The sequence below is a fragment of the Pristis pectinata genome, chromosome 14 (assembly GCF_009764475.1).
Source record: "Pristis pectinata isolate sPriPec2 chromosome 14, sPriPec2.1.pri, whole genome shotgun sequence".
Classification (NCBI taxonomy): Eukaryota; Metazoa; Chordata; class Chondrichthyes; order Rhinopristiformes; family Pristidae; genus Pristis; species Pristis pectinata.
In genome coordinates this window covers 47815773-47836684 of record NC_067418.1, presented here as the reverse complement: position 1 = coordinate 47836684, position 20912 = coordinate 47815773, and the positions used below count along the sequence as shown (strand labels likewise).

General features: G+C 45.8%; 1 protein-coding gene across 1 annotated transcript in view; it reads right to left on the bottom strand.

The window, feature by feature from the left end:
* nup160 (nucleoporin 160) overlaps window positions 1–20912 on the bottom strand; it is an 82050-nt gene that overhangs the window by 45367 nt on the left and 15771 nt on the right. The window contains exons 8-14 of the mRNA XM_052029712.1: window positions 19691–19771; window positions 12668–12765; window positions 10686–10770; window positions 9023–9091; window positions 4597–4680; window positions 3585–3755; window positions 1160–1259 (exon numbers count right to left, since the gene is read on the bottom strand). Of these exons, the coding sequence (XP_051885672.1) occupies window positions 1160–1259; window positions 3585–3755; window positions 4597–4680; window positions 9023–9091; window positions 10686–10770; window positions 12668–12765; window positions 19691–19771 (688 nt within the window). The remainder of the gene's footprint in view (window positions 1–1159; window positions 1260–3584; window positions 3756–4596; window positions 4681–9022; window positions 9092–10685; window positions 10771–12667; window positions 12766–19690; window positions 19772–20912) is intronic.

Genomic DNA, 20912 nt, shown 5'->3' with positions numbered 1-20912 from the left:
ACAACACTTGCTTGAAGATTGAGGATAAACGGATCAAGCAGTGATTAGCTGGATTAGATTTGTCCTACTTTTTCTGAACTGGACACATCTGAGCAATATGTCCATGTTGTCATGTAGATGTCAATCTTGTAACTGTATTGGAATGGCTCAGCTAGAAGTACAGCTGGTTCTGAAGCCCATCACAATGAATGAGACTGTTTTCTTTATTTAATTCCAGATTATTTTAATGAATTTAATTTAAATTCCACTCTGGCTGCGGTGGGATTTGAACGAGTATCTCTGGATTACCAAATAGCAGGCCAACAAGGCACCAGATTAGCTCTTCAGTGTGGGAGGGTGTCCATTATAGTCATCAGTGGTAACTAGTGCCTTTATTCCATAACAGTCATCACATAACTGCCCTTATTGCATTCTTCACATCTTCTCCACACATTTGCAGTAACTAAAACCGGTTATTCAGAATTGTACAAGGCCCCTCTCCAGAGTAGTTTATAAGTGTCATGATCTTTTAAATCAGAGAGATTAAGTTTTAATTCAAATAAATCAAGTTAAATTGTCCTTCATAAAAGAACAGCTTTGTAATTTCAAAAAAAGGGTGCAGGAAGCTCAAATTCAAACAACTGTTAGAGTGACCACATCACACACAACTTGGCACAGAAAAGGGCAGTTGGTCTAAAATGTGCCACCGCTGTGTTAAACAGAAGGGAACAAAGGAAGAGCAGCAAAAGTGAAGAGCAAAATATATTTTTCATTAATTTATGGGGTGTGGGCACAGCTGGCAAGGCTAGGATTTATTGTACATTTTTAAGTGCCCTGGATTTGCTAGTGGTGAGCCACCTCAGGTTCTTGTGATGAGATTCTGGTGCTCTGTGTAGGGAGCCCCAGGATTTGTGCCCAGTGCTGAAGGAGGAATAGCATTTTACTTTCAAGGCAGGATGATGTGTGACAGAGGAGGATTGGGAGGTGGTGGCATCGGCATAAGCCTGCAACTCCTGATCCTCTAGAAGGGAGGGAATGCAGCCATGGAAGGCACTGTCAAAGAATGAGCTGACTGCAGGCATAGTCACAGAGCCAGTAAATGTCTAGGGTAATGGATGGGTGCCAATCAGGTGTACTATTTGAATTGCTCAATAAGACCAGCGATCTGTAGTTAACTCACCATCTGTGAGGGAACACTCATCTTCTAGAAAAAGGCCCTCATCAGAAGACATGTAGAGGTGATCGATGGTGAGGCAGGGAAACATGAAAGACATAAATCCCTGCAAGAAAAGAAGCAGTCAGCAGATCTGCAATACCACTTTTCAACACTCTCACTGACTGGTCCACAGCACCCACAGCATCCTCACCAATGCCAACGAGTACTAGTCCAGACCACTCCGCTCACGTTCACCAAAACCCACGATTACAAGGTCAAGGAATCAACCTACAATTACTGATCTAGAGATCATCGTTAACAGTTGCAATTAGTCTATAGTTTTCAGCCCATTCCCATCAACATTTACCAATGCCATCTGGAGTACAGAAGCTCATCCTTGCCACCACGTACGTATTGCTCCAGATTTCTCAGCTCAGTTCCACTTATACCTGCTTTTTACAGGGTCGTTCCTACTGGAGCTTTAAAGACCAATTTCTCACACTGCTGAATAGCTGACAACCAAGGCATTTAATGGAGGAGGAGGTGGTTGTTTTTGGGATTGTTACACATCTCACGTGCATCAAGTGCGAATAACTGATCCCTGGATTCCCATTAGCTGCACTGTCTATAATTATTGATAAACTATTTGGATTATCAATAAGTTTTGTGTGGAATGAGTGCGAAAAAAAAATACTGGACGGCTTTAAACTATGGAGAACACCCCTAGTTCTGAAGGGATGTCTCAACACGAGGCCCCTGTGATTGACTTCTCTGAGGCAGATGCCAGCCCTCAACGACCTTGGTCACTGCTGCTCTGTGAACAGTTGACCTGGGGACACTACTTCAGTGCTGGTTCCACAGTCGCGCATGGTTTCCCAAAGCAGAAATGGGTTACATTTTGAAATCTGCGCTAGCTAAATTAGCCATTGCCTTGAGAGCTCTCACCAATCAAGAGCTAGCTATACTTTTGCTAATCGGACAAAGTAGGAGAAAATATTTTTCCTTTGCCAAAATATGTACCATTCATTAGTACAGTTAATGGCCATAAAGAACTTGCTTTGATTAAGTACGCTCGATGATTACAGTTTATATATATTTTTTGAGAGTCATCACTTCTGTGAACAGAAATATAACATGAACCCGGGTCGCTGGCGCTGTAATAGCATTACGCTAACCGCTACACCTTACATAGAACATTACAGTACAGGCCTTTCGGAACATGTAATTTGCACGTTGCAAGGTCCATAAGTAGCAACTTAATGTTCAGGTTATCGGTTTTGGTTGTTTTAGCTGAATGATAAGTAACACACAGCTCATATGAAAATTTCCTGCTCTCCTTCAAAGTAGTACCATGAGATCTTATTCAGCTGAGGGGGTAGATGTGGCCACAATATCTCATACAAAAGACAACACCAACAGTGCAGCACTCCCTCAGTACTACATTGGAAGGTCAGCCTAAATTTTGTGCTCAAGTCACTGAAGTAGGACTCTATTAATAGCCACATGAATGATAGAAAAACAGAGGGCTATGTGGGAGGGAAGAGTTAGATAGATCTTAGAGCAGGATAAAATGTCAGCACAACATGGTGGGCCAAAGGGCCTGTACTGTGCTGTAATGTTCTATGTACGGTATAGTGGTTAGCGTAACACTATTACAGCGCCAGTGACCTGGGTTCAATTTCGGCCGTTGTCAGTAAGGAGTTTGTACGTTCTCCCCGTGACTTTGTGGGTTTCCTCCGGGTGCTCCGGTTTCTTCCCACATTCCAAAGACGTACGGGTTAGGAAGTTGTGGGCGTGCTATGTCGGTGCCGGAAGTGTGGCGACACTTGCGGGCTGCCCCCAGAACATCCTACGCAAAGATGCAATTCACTGTGCATTTCGATGTACACGTAATAAAGAAATCTCATCTTATTCCATATTCTTGCAGCTACCATCGGGCAGGAGGTACAGAAGCCTGAAGTCCCACACCACCAGGTTCAAGAACGGCTACTTCCCTTCAACCATTCTGTTCTTGAACCAACCCAAACAACCCTAATCACTACAGTTTGGCGACACTATGACCACTTTGTACTAAGATGCATTTTTTTTTGTTCTAATTGTATTCTCTCTTGTAAGAATTGTGTATATTTTATGTTTATGTTTTTCTTGTGAATGCTGCTTACATGATACTGTGTGCCTGTGATGCTGCTGCAAGTAAGTTTTCCATTACACATGTACATCTGACAATAAACTCAATTTTGACTACATCACACCTTTTTGACTAGGTACATGTCACTGCTTAGCACACACCACAAATGAAAACCTGCCTGAAACCCTCATTTTACCCCCTACTAAATCATCCTTGGGGAAGGACTAGTAAATCCTCTGGGCTCTTGTTAATGCTGGAGGCTGGGAAAGAAGTTAGTGAAACCGACGGAAAACCAGCCCCGAGCCGTCACCAAATCCTCACCTTTTTCAGCAGGCACACCATGTTGGTGTGAACATTGACAAGCAATGCCAAGGGGCGTGCCAAGGCCTCTTGGTACTGCAAGCAGCAGGCGTAGAACTTGGACCAGAACTCCACTTGCAGCTGACGGTACACTTCCTGCGAGAACTCGTACTCCGTCACACTGCTCTGAATCTGAACACAACAAGAACAATATATAACAAACACCCACTTGGACCTTAAAGTCAAAGAACATAGAAAACCTACAGCACAATACAGGCCCTTCGGTCCACAAAGTTGAGCCGAACATGTCCCTACCTTAGAAATTACTAGGCTTACCCACGGCCCTCTATTTTTCTAAGCCCATCTACCTATCCAAAAGTATCTTAAAAGACCCTATCGTATCCGCCTCCACCACCGTTGCCGGCAGCCCGTTCCACGCACTCACCACTCTGAGTAAAAAAAACTTACCCCCGACATCTCCTCTGTACCTACTCCCCAGCACCTTAAACCTGTGTCCTCTTGTTGCAACCATTTCAGCCCTGGGAAATAGCCTCTGACTATCCACACGATCAATGCCTCTTATCATCTTATACACCTCTATCAGGTCACCTCTCATCCTCTGTCGCTCCAAGGAGAAAAGGCCGAGTTCACTCAACCTGTTTTCATAAGTCAAAAGGGAATTCAGTCCCAAGCTTGAAGTGTCCAGATGCTTCAAAGGAACTAAATCCCCCCCTCACCCCATGCATGGAAAACCCTCAGCGTATTGATGAATGAGCACACATGACCAACTACCCCCAAGTTCAAGGAAACTCTACTGATTAGCTAGCAATCACTAAACTGTACCGAAAAGCTAGAGAAGGGGGAAGAGGAGGAATGCTGGATTTTCTGTCAAAGGAGCAATAAGAAATTTGATCAGATAGCTCCACACCGATTATTATAGATATTCATGGGTTAAGCTCCTGGAGACTGATGCGAAGCTTCAAAAGGAGCAATTCATTCTAATGTAGCCCTGACCCTCTACTTCCAACATTACCGCATTTTCCACAGCCAGTGTCACTTCCTTCTTCAGTCCCTCCATCGATGGGTCCAGGATTCTGTCTGCCCCTCGGCAATATATCTAAATGAAAGATTAAAGGAGGTCAAAACCTCAGTCACTAGGACATTAGACTGATGCGAGCTTGTTAGGTTTGTTCTTGGTCGTGGCACACACACAGAGTTTATACCAACTTCTGATGGCAATAGCATCAAGGTACAAAGATATCTTGCAGAGGAAGATGAGAGGCAACATAGGTATGTGGTATTAGGTATCTAACAAAAGAGTTTAACAAAATAATAATGAGAAAGAAAGTGTTGCGTTAATAAATTTGAACAAATTCACAAATCTGATCAAATGAAAACCACGATGATGCTGGAGGAACTCAGCAGGTCAGGCAGCATCCGTGGAGAAAAGCAGGCGGTCAACGTTTCGGGGTCAGGACCCTTCTTCAGGATGGAAGATGGGAAAAGGGGGAAGCCCGATATATAGGAGGGAAAAGCAGAGCAGTGATAGGTGGACAGGAGGCGAGGTGGGCACAGGGTGGTGATAGGTAGACGCAGGTGATGGTCAGGTGCGGGGGAGGAGGGGAGAGCAGATCCACCAGGGGGTGGGTCAAAGGTAAGGATTAAAAAAAGGGAAAAAAAAAGAGGCATGGTTGGGGGGGGGGGGGGGGGGAGTGGTGGGATGGTGTTGTGGGGAAGGGGTGTGGGGATTACTTAAAGTGGGAGAATTCAATGTTCATGCCGTTAGGCTGCAAAGTTCCAAGTTGAAAAATGAGGTGCTGTTCCTCCAGTTTGCACTTGGACTTCTCCCGGCAGTGGAGGAGGCCGAGGACTGACGTATCAGTGATAGTGTGGGAGAGGGAGTTCAAGTGACCGGCAACAGGGAGACGCAGATCGTGGTTACGGACAGAGCGCAGGTGTTCTGCGAAACGGTTGCCTAGTCTGCGTTTGGTCTCACTGGTGTAGAGGAGGCCGCACTTGGAGCACTGAATGCAGTCGATGATTTTAGGGGAGGTGCAGGTGAATCTCTGTCTCACCTGAAAGGACAGTTTGGGTCCCTGGATGGAGGTGGTGTCAGGGCAGGTGTTGCACCTGTAGCGGGGGCAGTGGAAAGTCCCCGAGGTGGGAGTGGTATTGGGTGGGGGTGGGAGGGGAGGGGCTGAGGAGTGAACTTCCCTCCTCCCCCACACCTGCCCATCGCTATCTCTTACCTGCGTCTACCTATCACCACCCTGTGCCCACCCCACCTCCCCTCTTCTGTCCACCTATCACTGCTCTGCTTTTCCCTCCTATATATCGGGCTTCCCCTTTTCCCATCTCCAGTCCTGAAGAAGGGTCCTGACCCCGAAATGTTGACCGCCTGCTTTTCTCCACGGATGCTGCCCGGCCTGCTGAGTCCCTCCAGCACCGTCATGTTTTTCATCTAGATTCCAGCATCTGCAGTCCCTTGTTTCTCACAAATCTGACCATTTCATTCAACTGGAACTATTCCTTATGTCTGACACCTACGAGAGGGAACTGAGCCAACGGGCATGGTGGTGAGTAGTGAGGGGGAGATGGTAACGTAGAGCTTGTGATTTTCCAGATCCCCATGACTGACAGTGTATGGTCAGGCCACCTCAACAAAGCTCATTAGTCCACAAGAAAAGAACACAATCTCACCACACAACAGGACAATCGTTTTTAAAAAAAAATGTGTGAAATAACTCCGAGGACGACTTAAGTATTTTTAATATGAGAGAATGATAGCAAGACACACTCCTACCCGGGTTTTACAATGAATGCTGCCCATTTATTCCCTGGATGGGAATTAATGCATGGTTTACAGTCTGACCTCACTCTGACGGTGCACACATTCAATTGTCTCATTGAAAACAGATTTCCAGCCAGTGTACAGCAGCAACAGTAATGACCCCTCTCACCGTTCACTTAGATATTGAGGGAGTCAGACTCCAGCACGTAGATGAGACAACGTCTGCTTATCTTACCACCACCTTTTTGGGGGCGCTTAAGGATGGAAGTAAATGCTAGTGACACAGACATCCCAAATAAGTAAATGAGATAGATAGACAAATGACTTCTGGTACAGAGCACCTCTTGTCAAATCCAAAATAAAATCAGCACAGAAGGCATTGTTGAAGATTTAAACTTTGGGTAATTATTCACAGAAATGGACAGGTACAACTACCAAAGTTGCTACGCAACAGCCCCAGCTTAGCTGGCTCAAACCTGGGCCCAGTCAAAAGGCTGCAGGTTTGTCACATTCCAGAGACTTGGTGTAAATTTGCAAGGTTCTAGTCATGGCCTGCTCCAACTTTGAGACTAACTCACTGCAATGTCTCCGATATCGTACCGAGTACAAGCCTGTAAACATCAGAAGCAGTGGAATAGGCCCCTTCCATTTCCCATCACCGGGTACTGTGGAAGAATCGAACTGAAGAATAGATCAGTTGGGAACGGAGCAGGGCAGAGAAGGGTTTCACAGAGAGGGTTACACAGAGAAGGGTGGTTCAGAGAGACGATTGAGCGGGGAGAGAGCTGGGATAAATAATTCGGAGGCTCACTGCTCCAGAGGCTTGGTAACGGAATCAAGGCAAACATTCCAGTACAGTACAAGGGGACAAAGCACTTTTGAAATAAGACTTGTCCTCTCAGATCAGCACACTTCTAAAGAGTAGTGTGAGCTCCCTCTGGTGTCCATGTTATTAAAGCATTCATCCAACATCTTTAAGACACTACAATGCCATCACTGAGGGTCAAAATGCTGCCCTCTGGTGATGACTGCTGAAGAGGGATTCTGTCCGACACACTTCTCGGTAGCAAAAGGAAACTTCTGCCTCTCCCTCCACATTTTGGCACATTACAGTGTACCTCCGTATCGCAATTTCCTGTCATGTGAACCTTTTGTCCCCCCATTGAATCCCCTATTACAAGTGCAGATGTGTTCCTGAACCTTGCTGCTGTCACAATCACTTTGATGCAGGAAACCCCACAGTGCAAAGTACCTTGCATTACTCCTAAGTCTGGAATATGTTTACAACACAAGGTGTTGCTGATGCCTGTTCACGGATGCTCACTCTGTGCCTTAATCTCGATGAGTATTTCTTTTCAAGTTTAACATAAAGACTTGCACTTACGTGGCACCTTAACACTTCTCTCAATGCTTCTGCTTTAATGAGTTACTTTGAACTGCAGTGTCTATTATGTTGCCAAACTTATCAGCCAGATGACAAATGCTAGAAACCTGCACGGTGACATCTCGGCAGCTTTCAGGTAGGCGAATCCGGACTGTGTATGGAACTGCTCTAAACCTGGGATTAGCTGAGTGATGGATGCCAGAGAACATATTACTTTGGTCCATTGCTGGGGTCCACGTAGAGTCCAACAGAAGAGTCATTGGCTGGGATTTCCCAGTATCACATTGGCAATTCAATTCTCCGATCCTACGCCAGTCAGACTGGCAAATTAAGCAGTTCGTCTTTTAATTAGTCCTTGGTCTATTAACCTGTTTTCAATGAATTTTAATTATTGAAGGAATTATTATTATTATAATTATTTATAATTATTATTATTTCGTTACATAAATTCTGTAAGAGCGAACTTTTCTTCCGTACCTCAGATGTTTGGCAGTGATTTGCAAATTCCATTAAGGGCAAACTTCCGAACTACAGGGGTACACTGCATTCATCAGTGCAACAGTCACCTCCCGAACACTGAGTGGGGAGCCCAACCAGAATGGCAGTGAATAAGACTGCAGATGCTGGAATCTAGATGAAAAACACTGTGATGCTGGAGGAACTCAGCAGGCTGGGCAGCATCCATGGAGAAAAGCAGGCGGTGAATGTTTCGGTTCAGGAACCTTCTTCAGGACTGAAGATAGGAAAAGGAGGAAGCCCGATATATAGGAGGGAAAAGCAGAGCAGTGATAGGTGGACAGGAGAGGGGAGGCGGGGTGGGCACAAGGTGGTGATAGGTAGATGCAGGTAAGAGATAGTGATGGGCAGGTGCGGGGGAGCAGAGGAGAGCAGATCCACTGGAGTTTGGGTCAAAGATAATGAGAGAGAGGAAAATAAAAGGTGGGGGGGGGTGTAGAAAAGAAAAGAGAGATAGGCTAGGAAGGGGAAGAAGAGAAGCATGGTGGGGGGTGGTTTCTGGGGAAGGGGGGGGGGTGGAAATTACTTAAAGTGGGAGAATTCAATGTTCATGCTGTTAGGCTGCAGGGTTCCAAGACGGAAAACGAGGTGCTGTTCCTCCAGTTTGCACTTGGAATTCTCCCGGCAGTGGAGGAGGCCAAGGACGGACATACCTGTGATAGATGATATTAAGGGAGGTGCAGGTGAATCTCTGTCTCACCTGAAAGGACTGTTTGGGTAATAAATAGAACTTGTAACTTAAAGGAACGGCACAAACCCGACAATTACCTGGAGAGCTTTCAGCAGGGCCTGAGGGGTAAAACGGCCAGGGGCAAAGAGGTATTCCAGGTAGGTTTCCTGTGGAACAACCGGGACATAGATTATTTAACAAAGGTGCAGTCATTTTTAACGTCTCTTCACAAAATTATCAGTGCATTGGATACAGCAAGGCCATAAGCTGCAACACACCCCTGTTTTTGCCCCAAAGATTCCTCCTTCAGAATGAGACCTGCCTCCAGCCACGCTGTCCCAGCAGTGCCAGTAAACGGCAGGGACCTTACTCTACAGAGAAACCTCAGCCTGCAAGTCCATAGCTCGCTGAAAGCGGCGACGCAAGCAGATAGAGTAATGAGAAAGGTACTTGATATGCTGGTATTGTGCACAGTTCTAGTCACCACACTACAGGAAGGATGTGAGGTGTAGAAGATTCACCAGGATGCTGCCTGGGACGGAGGGCTTTACTTATAAGGAGAGATTGGACAGGCTGTGTTTATTCTCACTGAGATGTAGGAGGCTGAGGGATGACCTTATAGAGGTTTATAACACTACAGGCAGGCACAGTAGTGTAGCGGTTAGCGTGACGCTATTACAGCACCAGTGACCCAGGTTCAATTCCTGCCGCTGTCTAAAGGAGTTTGTACGTTCTCCCCGTGTCTGCATGGGTTTCCTCCCACATTCCACAGACATACAGGTTAGGAAGTTGTGGGCGCGCTATGTTGGCGCCGGAAGTGCGGCGACACTTGCCGGCTGCCCCCCAGAACACTCTACGCAAAAAGATGCATTTCACTGTGTGTTTCAGTGTACATGCAACTAATAAAGAGACCTATAGTTATAAGGGCCATAGATAAGGTAAGTAATCACAGTCTTTTCCCAAGGGCAGGAGAGTAAAACTAGAGGGCAGATTGGAAGATTGGATATTTTAAAATAATTAATTTTACAAATCCACCTTTAGGAGACCCATTGAATTAGAACCACTTACCCTTGAAGGGGAAGGAGACAGTCATCCTGGCACCATTTCAAATACATTTCTGACTTTATGTTTTTGATACTATTACTTGGAGTAGAATTAAGGTGTTTTACAGAACAGTAAAACTGAAAAAGAGTAGGAAATGTCCTGTGTTTTGCTGATCTTTTTATACTTGTTCTTTGGTAGTTGGAGGCAAGGTGAGAGGGGAGAGAGTTAAAGGGGACCTGAGGAGCAGGCTTTCCACACAGACGGTGGTGGGTACGTGGAACAAGCTGCCGTAGGAAGTGGTGGAGGTGGGTACAATTACAACCTTTGAAAAAGGCGTTTGGACAGGTCCTTGGAAAGGAAAGACGTCGAGGGATATGGGCCTGAAGCAGTCAGCTGGGTTTGGCACAGATAGGCAACACGGTCAGCATGGGGGAGAAGGGCCGAAAGGGCTCATTTCTGTGCTGTACGATTCCGGCACCCCGACACCCCGCAGGAAAAGTTCGCCCAACCGACTGCCTGCCACCACAGCCTGCACGTTCAGCCCCTCGGCCATCACTGCCATGTAGACCGCACGCAGTGAACACCATCCACAAGGTGCCAGCTCGAGCCAAGCACGGCCCCGCGACACCAAGTACAATTCAGCCCACTTTAACGTGCCCGAGCAGAGATTACGGGGCAGCGGGCCGAGAGGAACTTCTGACGGGTCAGGCTGCTCACCTTAGGGTCCTGATCCTCTGGCACATGCAATTCTTCATCAGCAACAGGCTGTATGAAGACCTGGTTCCACTGGCCAGCGTGGTTACTGCAATAAAGGAAAACCACTATTGACTGCGAGTCGCAGGCGTAAACGTTTTGCCAGCTCCCCCCCCAGTTCTCCCGTAAACACTGAATTTATTCAGCCACATGGGCAGGCATAGAACCCTGTGGCAATCAATCGCCACTCTGTCTCCCAAGCACACCTTTCCATTGGAGGAGGTCAATCAGTATGTGCAGCATTTAATAAATGAGAGCTACAAAGCAAGTCACACTCTTCATTCACTCAGTCCAGAAAGGGGAGGACTGAGGGAGAGAGAACATCTGTCTGTTCTTCACTTCCCAGCCTCCGCACGTTGAAGTCGATTGGACACAGCACCTGACCGTCGGCAGCTACAGACCGGGATCTGGCCTTGGGCCTTTCCCAACTTTACTACACAGTCTGACCCACTGAATTAAGCTGGGATGGTTCAAAGGCGGAACGTGAAGTGGGCATTATGTCAGAAAATCAAAACTGTTCTGCCAGTAGCTGCATTCATATTTTTGAATTGATGGGGAAAAAGGTTAAAATTACTATCACATACCCAACCCAGACTTTTCTTTAGTTAGGCAGCACAGTGGTGCAGCTGCTTGAGGAGGAGGGGGGAGGGAGAGGAGTTTGCACATTCTCTCTGTGACCACATGGGTTTCCCTGGGAGTACTCCAGTTTCCTCTTCAAGTGGCCGCTGTAAAATGCCCTAGGGCATGCACTTAAGGCGAAAGGGGGTAGGTTCAGAACAAACGTGAGGGGTACTTTTTTTTTACTGAGAGAGTGGTGGATGCCTGGAATGTGTTGCCTGATAGGGTGGAGGAGGCAAACTCATTGGGGGGGGGGGGGGGGGGGGTTTAAGAGGGGCTTGGATGGGCACATGAATGTGAGAAAATAGAGGGATATGGGCATTCTGTAGGTAGCAGGGATTAGCTACGTCGGCACAACATTGTGGCCCAAAGGGCCTGTTCTGTGCTGTACTGTTCTATGTAGTGTGTGGGTGAGTGGCAGAATCTGGGGGAGTTGAAGGGAGGAGATGGGTGGGATTAGTGTAAAATGAGTGCTTGATGGTGGTCACAGACTCAGTGGACCAAAGGGCAATTCCTGTGCTTGTGACACTACACTGGTTAAACATTTATTATGACTTAGAATCAAGCTAAGAATCATTAAAGCACACAAGACTCTAGAGAAGTGACACTTTTTTTTTCCCCTAAAAAGTCAATGGTTTAACTACACGTAACCTTATATTTGAATGTTACTTTAAGTTATGATACAAGACCAACAAGCCAAAGGCACAGACAACAAGCATAGAAATGGCAGAGATATAAAAAAAATTACAGAACGGGATGGACGTGAAAACCTAACAAATAGGAAGCAATCAGCTGCTGAGAGGGATCAAATGCAAATGCTTCTTAAAGAACAAAGGCCATATGGGACATCTTCACTCAATGATCTGGCTCCATAAAGCTGGAGTTTAGAAGTACAACACCTCAGCTGGTACTAATCACATTCTAGTCTTTTATTCTCTACATTTCTTTATCCTGATTGAGAAAACAGCAGGCGGTCTCCATTCCCCACCAAATGATCTCATTTGTCTAAACCACTGCAGCATAACATTTTCCAAGGCACCACATCCCCCATTTTCCGAGGCACCACATCCCCCATTTTCCGATCCATCCCCTGCTCCAAGTCAAAGAACCACCACTGCATATTTTCAGGCGGGAACGTACAACCATTGGCCAATGAGGCACAAAACTATGAAGTCCTCAACTACACTCCCACAAGGACCATAACTAATGGGCATAATTTGGGGATTAACGTCAACCGTGAGGACAGAAAGTCTCAACTTGTGAAGGGAAGTTCATCTTATCATAGGAATTGGTTGAGAGTATTTGTTTCAGCTTTACCAAGCACTTACTGCTCAAAGTTAATGTATCTAACATTGGTCTGGTTATCTTCATCCTGCCACAAGGCCCAGATATCGGTGGGAGTGAGGGCAAAATCCACGAGCGTTTCCTGTGGAGAGACCAAGGGAGTTGTGGAGGTAAATCAGCCACATCAGCCAGCATCACATCAAAGCAACCTTGGCCAATCTTATCCATTTACCTGGTTTTGGTCTGGTAGAACTGCACCGGAAAAAAAAAATCGTAGGCACTTAAATCATTACCCCATGTGTTTAATAATGGAAGGGGTTCTCGAGGAGTCCAAGAAAATGATATATTATTCAAACAACAGCCAGCATGCCGCACCATACACATGGCCAACAGCTCAAATCACAGCTGAGCTTACAAGCCCATGTCAGGTTTGACAAAGAGGAGAGAGCGACCTGCCCAGGCAGAGAAGGCGAGTTTGCAGATGGAGCCAGTTTCCTTCTCCTCATGCCTGAAGTTTAACAGTGACAGTAAAACAGAATGAAAATCAAAGTAAAAACTCTAGATACTGGCAATCAAAAAACAAAAAAAATGCTGGAAATACTCAGGTCGGGCCACATCTGCGTAAAGAGCAAGTCAATGTTTCCGGTTGAAGATTCTTCCTCAGAACTAAAGGCTCTTGGACCCACTTTCCTTCCCACAGATGTGGCCTGACCTTCCAGCGTTAGCTGTTTTTATAATGAAATAGAACAATCCACTCTCATTTTATCTACTGCAAGAATAAGCAGGATGTGGGATTATGAAATTGTTGCAACCACTGAGGCGTGGTTGAAAGGGCAGGACACTCCACAACATTCCAGGAGCTGGGAGTTTCAGGCATGTCAGGGAGGGGAGGGGATTGCAGAAGAGGAGGCAGCATTGCATTAGCAATCAAGGAAACCAATCCCTGCAGTAATGAGGAAGATTGTCTTAAAAGGCTCTTCAAATGAGGCCATATGGGTAGATCTTAGAAATAAAAAGGGGAAGGTGGGGGGTGATTACTTTGCTGGGATTGTACTAGAGGACTCCCAACAGTCAGTGAGAGAGAAGGCAGACCTGCAGGCAAATCAGGTGCAAGAAGAATAAGGAGACACAAGACATTCTGCAGATGCTGGAATCTGGAGCAATACACAAAAAGTGCTGGAGGAACTCAGGTGGTCAGGCAGCAGCAACGTGGCCCTAAACGTCGACTGTTTATTTCCCTCCACAGATGCTGCCTGACCTGCTGAGTTCCTCCAGCACTTCTTGTGCATTGCAAGAGGAATAAGGTTGTAGTAGTAGAGGATTTCAACATCCCCAATAATAAGCATAATCGCCTCTGTGTACAAGAGTTAGAGAGGGCGGAATTTTGACAGTGCACCCTGGAGAGTTTTTTTCCTGTACCAGTACATAGATAATCCTACTGGAGATGAGGCAGTGATTGACCTAATCCTAGGGAACAAAGCCATCCAAGTGGTTAACAAGTCAGTGGGCGAGCACTTTGAGTACAGCGACCATAATTTAGTAAATTTCAAAACCGTTATGGAAAAGGATAAGTTAGTCTGGAAATTAAATACCTGAAATGGGGGAGGGGGGGTGGTGCCGGTGGGAAAAGGCTGGTTTTAATATCATTAGATAGGACCTACCTGGCAAACATAGATTGGAAAGCAGCTACTTGCAGGCAAGTCTACATCCTACAAGTGGACAGGGAGAATGGCTGGTGAAGAAGGTGCACATGACGCTTGTCTTCATTTGCCAGGGCACAGAGCGCAAGAGCAGGGAGGTCTTGTAAAAAGTGAAACACAGAGTTGAGGGCCAATGTGTTCCCATAAGGGTGAAGGGAAAGGATAGCAAGTCCAGAGAACCCTGGACATTAATGGATATTGAGGTTTGACAATGAAACAAAAGAAAAGGAAGCCTCTGGAAGGTACAGAACACTGACAACAAGGCAGGCCCTTAAGGAGTATGCAGAATGTGGGGGACTTAAAATAAAAAGAGGGCAAACTATCACAGGCAGATAAAATTAAGGAAAATCCAAAAGGCATCTTGTAAGTACATTAAGAGCAAGAGGGTAAACAGGGAAAGAGTGCGACCCATTAAGGACCAAAGGGGTAATCTGTGCATGGAGCCAGAAGATGTGGGCGAGGTCTTAAATGAGTACCTCTCATCTGTAACCGCCAAGGGAAAAGACATTGCAGTCAGAGATTTCAGTCGGGATGGCAAAATTCTACAGCGCGTTCAGATTGAAAGGTATTAGTTGCCTTAGCAGGTGTAAAAAGTGGATAGGTCCCCAGGGCTGATAAGATGTATTCCGGCTGCGATGGAAGGGAAGGGAGGAGATTGCTGCTGCCCTGACAGAGATTTTAAACCTCCACTGACCACGGGTGAAGTGCCAGATGACTGCAAGACAAGCAAATGTAGTACCTTTAATTCAAGAAGGGAAGCAGGGATAAGCCAGGCAATTATCGGCCTGTTTGTCAAACAATAGTGGGCAAATCACTGGAAAAAATCCTGAGGGTTAGGACTGCTTGGAAGGGCATTTTGTCATGAATTTGTCAGTGGGAGATCCTGCCTGATTAAGTATGTGGATGAGGTTTACATGGACTTCAGAAAGACCTTTGACAGGGTCGCATATGGAAGGCTGGTCCAAAAGGTTAGAGCCATTGGGATCCAAGCAAGTTGGCAAACAGGACCCAAAATTGGGCTCGGTAAGAGGAGACATACAGGATGATGGTGGAGGGTTCCGACTGTGATTGGAAACCTGTGACCAATGATGTACCACAGAGGTCAGTGCTGGAACTTTTGCTGTTGTATACATTAACAACTTAGATGTGAACGTAGGAGGTATGATTTGGAAGTCTGCAGACGATACAAAAACCTGTTGTGTTGTTGATAGTGAGGAGGGCAGTCGTAAGCTGCAGGTCAATATTGATCAGCTGGTAAATTGGGCAGGACAATGGCAGATGGAATTTAATTCTAAGTGTGAGATGATGCATTTTGTGGGGTGGGGCATTTGGCTACTGAAAACACATCAATCCATAAGATTGATTATGTGCATTTTTCGCAGTTTTCGGTGTTGCACCCACCAGGTATTATCCAAAAACAAGATCGGGTCCTACCCTCACTATAAGAGAACATTAACAGCCAGCTGAAAGGCATTCACAGTGGCCGGATTATTTCGGCCTGGATTGTTCACCCCCAAGCAAACGTGAGCTATTAAACACTAGACCATTCACGCCCACCCCTCGCTACCCTAACAAACGGAAGCGCGGGGGTCGCAGGAGGCACAGTGCGCTCTATCTTTATTGTTCACTGGCGGAATATATTTACAACGAACAATATACACATATACAATAATCAAAATCCATCGGTATCAATGGCGATATTCGACCTTTGGAAACTGCCTTGACACTCCTGGTTTCCAGATGTCAATTGTCCATAAATATCTGGAGTAAATCTATAGGCAATCTAATAGTTAAACCACAGATAGTTTCAGCAAATATCTTGTACTTATACCCAAGAATTTCATAAGGAAGTCATTCTCTTTGGCCCACAGACCACGAGCTCCAATGACAAATCCAAAGAACTCGACGATCTGTACCTTAGTTAATTCCTTAATTTGTTCAATAAGATGCCAATATTTATTACGCTTTTCAGACTAGGCTTTCGAAATTGAGTTGTTGTTATTTCCAAATCTAATGGTGACGTCCACCACGGCCACCTTATTTCCTTTCACAAAGATCACATCTGGCTTCCATAGTGCGCCTCCATCATCCCTTAAATGTGGTTCTATGAAGGGATCCCAGTGACATTGTTCAGCCTTAGTCTTCAGTTTTTTCGACAATCTTATTACGTCGTTTTATACGCATTTGTTTGACCGCCATACACTTTCTGCAGATACGCGCAATGGTTTCGTTAGCAAAGCCGCACCTCCGACAGATTTTCACGGCATCAGGAATGCCCCGACTATGCGTACACCTCGTGGGGTACTGTCCACACCTTAATAAAATGGCATTAACGACCTGGTACCCCTTCCAGGTCTGATTTTTCTTCAGCCATATATTAGAAGTTGTGTCATTTTTAAATTCTTTAACACCGACACCTTGGTAACTCTGTGCAACCCATCTGTCGAACTCGGCCGACCGCCAGTCGATGTTAAATTTCGGCGGTCTGGCTCCATTCTCAGTTTCCTGCCCGAAATTGGCCTCCAATTGCTCATAAAAGCTCTCCGAAGGTCTTTCTGTTGCTCTAGCTTGCCTAGATATATCTTCAGCAATAGTGATGTCCTGTATCACTGCAAGCTTCTTAAATTTTTCCATTGTGGCCTCATTGTTCTCTCCAGCCCATTCAAACAAATGCTTGATGATAAATACCTTCGGATGTCTCAAGGGACTGTCGTTTTCTAATTATCGCAATTGGTACTTGAATCTACAACTTCGGTATACACGGTCCCCCATCTCTTGTTTTGGAATATAAAATTCCATCAGTTGTATCGTGGGAGAGGTGCAGTATGTCCTTGACGGTCTTCTTAATTGTTCTAGCAAGCTCTCTAAGCATGTTTTGAGAAGCTTCTGTTAAAATTAGTTGGAAGTAAATCCTAGGTATCATATAGGTTCTGAGCAGTACGACTTTCTGCATAGGTTTAAGTTTTGCTCTTTGTAACTTATCAAACCACGCATCAAGTTTGGACGCTAGATCTTCCTTTGAGATCCCGCACCAGGGGTCGACCTTTGCTCTGAGATACTTTTCAACGTCCCCTGGCGGTGTGTATGTATGTGTGTATATATATACACACATACATACACACACATATACACACACACACACACGTTTTTCCGGTCCAAACCGCCACTGCTCTTTAGTTATACACGTACATCTTCCGCGTACTGATCCAGTGAAAGCCTTTGGTCTTTTTAATGCTGACTTCCATGCCAGTGCCTTTACAAAAGTCACTCAAAATGTCACTATTCCTGGTCATACCCTCGTAAGAGCCGCTTAAAATTGCTATGTCATCTGCAAAAGCAAGTGCCATGCAATGTGATCTTCCACTTGGTGTTGTAATTTCAACTCCTTGGCCACGATGTTCTAATGTGCTGTTGAGGGGGTCCGTGGCGATATTAAACAGAATCGGCGAGAGGGGATCGCCGTGCTTCACCCCCCTCCTGATCTCAATTCTGTTGGTTTTACTCACACCAACTTCTACTGCTATAGAAGTATTATTATATAGATCCATTACAAGGTCAATAAAGATCTTCCGCACGCAAACCCTCTGTAGAGATTTCATTATCAATTTGTGCCCGACCGAGTCGAACACCTTCGCAAAGTCGACAAAAAGAACAGAGTTCCTTACCACTACATTTTGATCCCCTTATGATGTTCTTGAGAATAGTGATATTCCCATTACAGCCTGGCGTATTCAGCAGGAGTCCCTTTTGTCGATGGCTGATTTTCACCGACACTTAGTCGTTTTGCCAAGATCTTTGTAAGCAGTCGGAGAACCATTGGGCCAATGGTAATGGGCCTCCAATGGTCCAAATTCTTCAGCTGTTCTTTATCATCGGTTTAGGGATTAATACTGTTCTGCTTTTTGTTTTTGAGGCACTCCGGTATGGCACCCGACCTGAGCCCCAACGTGAACAGTCCAGGCAGTAGATCTTCTTCATTATCTAACAGACCTTTAAGATCTTTTTAATTCTCTCCGGACCTGCAGCACCATCTTCCTTTATACCGTTCAGTGCCTCACTGACCTCAGTCCCTTCGATCTTCTTAAGGAGATTTTCTTCATCAAAGTCAGTGGTATGATCTTCAAATTTCCTAAGGTCCGCCTCATTATTGGCCGTACCCAGCTTCTTTTGGAATCACTCGCATACCTCCTCCATTTTCAAGGGGCACTCGCTTTGTGCCGGTGCACCCATCGATTGGCGTGCGAGGCGCTTCTGATCTTTTTCGGAAAGAATCTGAGCGGCTCTATATTCCGTTTCTCTGGGCTGTTCTCCGTTTATTCCTGGAGTTTATTATTTCCTCATTCTTTTTCCTCACGATATATCCTTCAGCTCTTTTTCTGAAAACGTCCAACTAGGTCACTCGTGATGCTCTCAAGCAGACTGATCCCCGAGGCAAAATTGGCTTTGTTCTTCCTATTCCGAAGCAGGTATTCTGCTTGGTCAAGGCTGTCCCTCATATTATGGGACAATTGCCTGATATCATTTGCACTGATTTTTACGTGTTGCCCTCATCAGGGAGTCCTCGCTTTGATCTTTCTCTGCATCTGTATCAACAGCCTCTGCTGTCGATGGATTTTCTTCATCATTTAGCCCACGAGTATCTGCTGGGTCTCTTAATAATATCCTTTGCTTATCTGATATCTGTTTATTAGTCTTAGTTGTTAAGGCTTTTGCAATTTTGACGTTTATGAATTGTGCCCTTTTAAAACTTCCCTCCAACTCTAAGCGGAGTTTAACCTCCTCCTCTGTCCACTGATCTTTCCTGCCAGGTTTCTTCTTTACCAGGAGTGTCTCGGTTCTCTTGGCATTCCTTACCGTCGGACGACGGTGACGCTCGTGTTGTCCGAGACCGCTCTTTGTCTGGAATGCCTTGGTGTACAAGTGGGAAGATCCATGAAGTGGCAGGACGGGGAGAATGGCTGGTGAAGAAGGCACACACGATGCTCACCTTCATTAGCTGGGGCACAGAGCACAAGAGCAGGGAGGTCTTGGTACAACTTCATAAAACATTTGGTTGGGCCATATCTGGAATACTGGGCACAGGTCTGGTCACCAGACCATAGGAAGGATGTGACTGCACCGGAGAAGCTGCAGAGGAGGTTCACTGGGATGTTCACTACAGACCAACTGTTGTAAGTGTAGAGGGATACATGATGGCTGGTATAAACACAGTGGGCCGAAGGGCCTGTTTCTGTGCTGTATGACAATTACTCTGCAATCAATATGTGCACTAACTGCGTTCACAATTACTTTGGCCGAAAACAAATAGCCGCAGTTTCACAAAACTGTTCACGAGCTGTAAAAGGTTGACGGTGGGAAAGTGCATACCTGCGTGGAGAAGAGAGTCGAGATATGATCCAGACTGTAGCGGTTACTCTCAATGCAGCACACCAGCTGGAAGACACAAAACTGGAAAACAATAGTAAGGATGAGCAGCAAAGCAAAGGACAAGCTGTACTCATTCTGATCTTTACGAACAAAAGCATTGCGGTCCTTTTACTTCACTCTGGAGCATCTGGACAGTAACAACACCTACGTTAGACTATTGTTTATTGACTACAGCTCTGCCTTCAATTCAATAATTCCAAGCAAGCTTGTCACCAAACTCCGAGACCTAGGACTCAACACCTCCCTCTATAACTGGATCCTTGACTTTCTAACAAACAGACCGCAATCAGTGAGGATAGGCAGCAATACCTCCGGCACGATTATTCTCAACACTGGTGCCCCACAAAGCTGCATCCTCAGCCCTCTGCTCTACTCCCTATACACTCATGGCTGTGTGGCCAGATTCTGCTCTAACTCCATCTACAAGTTTGCAGATGATACCACCGTTGTAGGTCGTATCTCAAACAGCAATGAGTCGGAGCACAGGAAGGAGATAGAGAGCTTAGTGGAATGGTATCATGACAACAATCTTTCCCTCAATGTCAACAAAACTAAAGAGCTGGTCATTGACTTCAGGAAAGGGGGCGGTGTACATGCACCTGTCTACATCAATGGTGCTGAGGTCGAGAGGGTTGAGAGCTTCAAGTTCCTGGGAGTGAACATCACCAACAACCTGTCCTGGACAAACCATGTAGATGCCACGGCCAAGAAAGCTCACCGGCGCTTCTACTTCCTCAGGAGGCTAAAGAAATTTGGTTTGTCCCCTTTGACTCTCACCAACTTTTACCAATGCACCATAGAAAGCATCCTATCTGGATGTATCACAGCTTGGTATGGCAACTGCTCTGCCCAGGACTGCAAAAAGCTGCAGAGAGTTGTGGACACAGTCCAGCGCATTACAGACACCAGCCTCCCATCCTTGGACTCTGTCTTTACCTCTCGTTGTCTTGGTGAAGCAGCCAGCATAATCATAGACCCCACCTACCTGGGACATTCTCTCTTCTCTCCTATTCCATCGGGTAGACGATACAGAAGCCTGAAGGCATGTACCACCAGACTTAAGGACAGCTTCTATCCCACTGTGATAAGACTATTGAACGGTTCCCCTATACAATGAGATGGACTCTGACCTCACGATCTACCTTGTTGTGACCTTGCACCT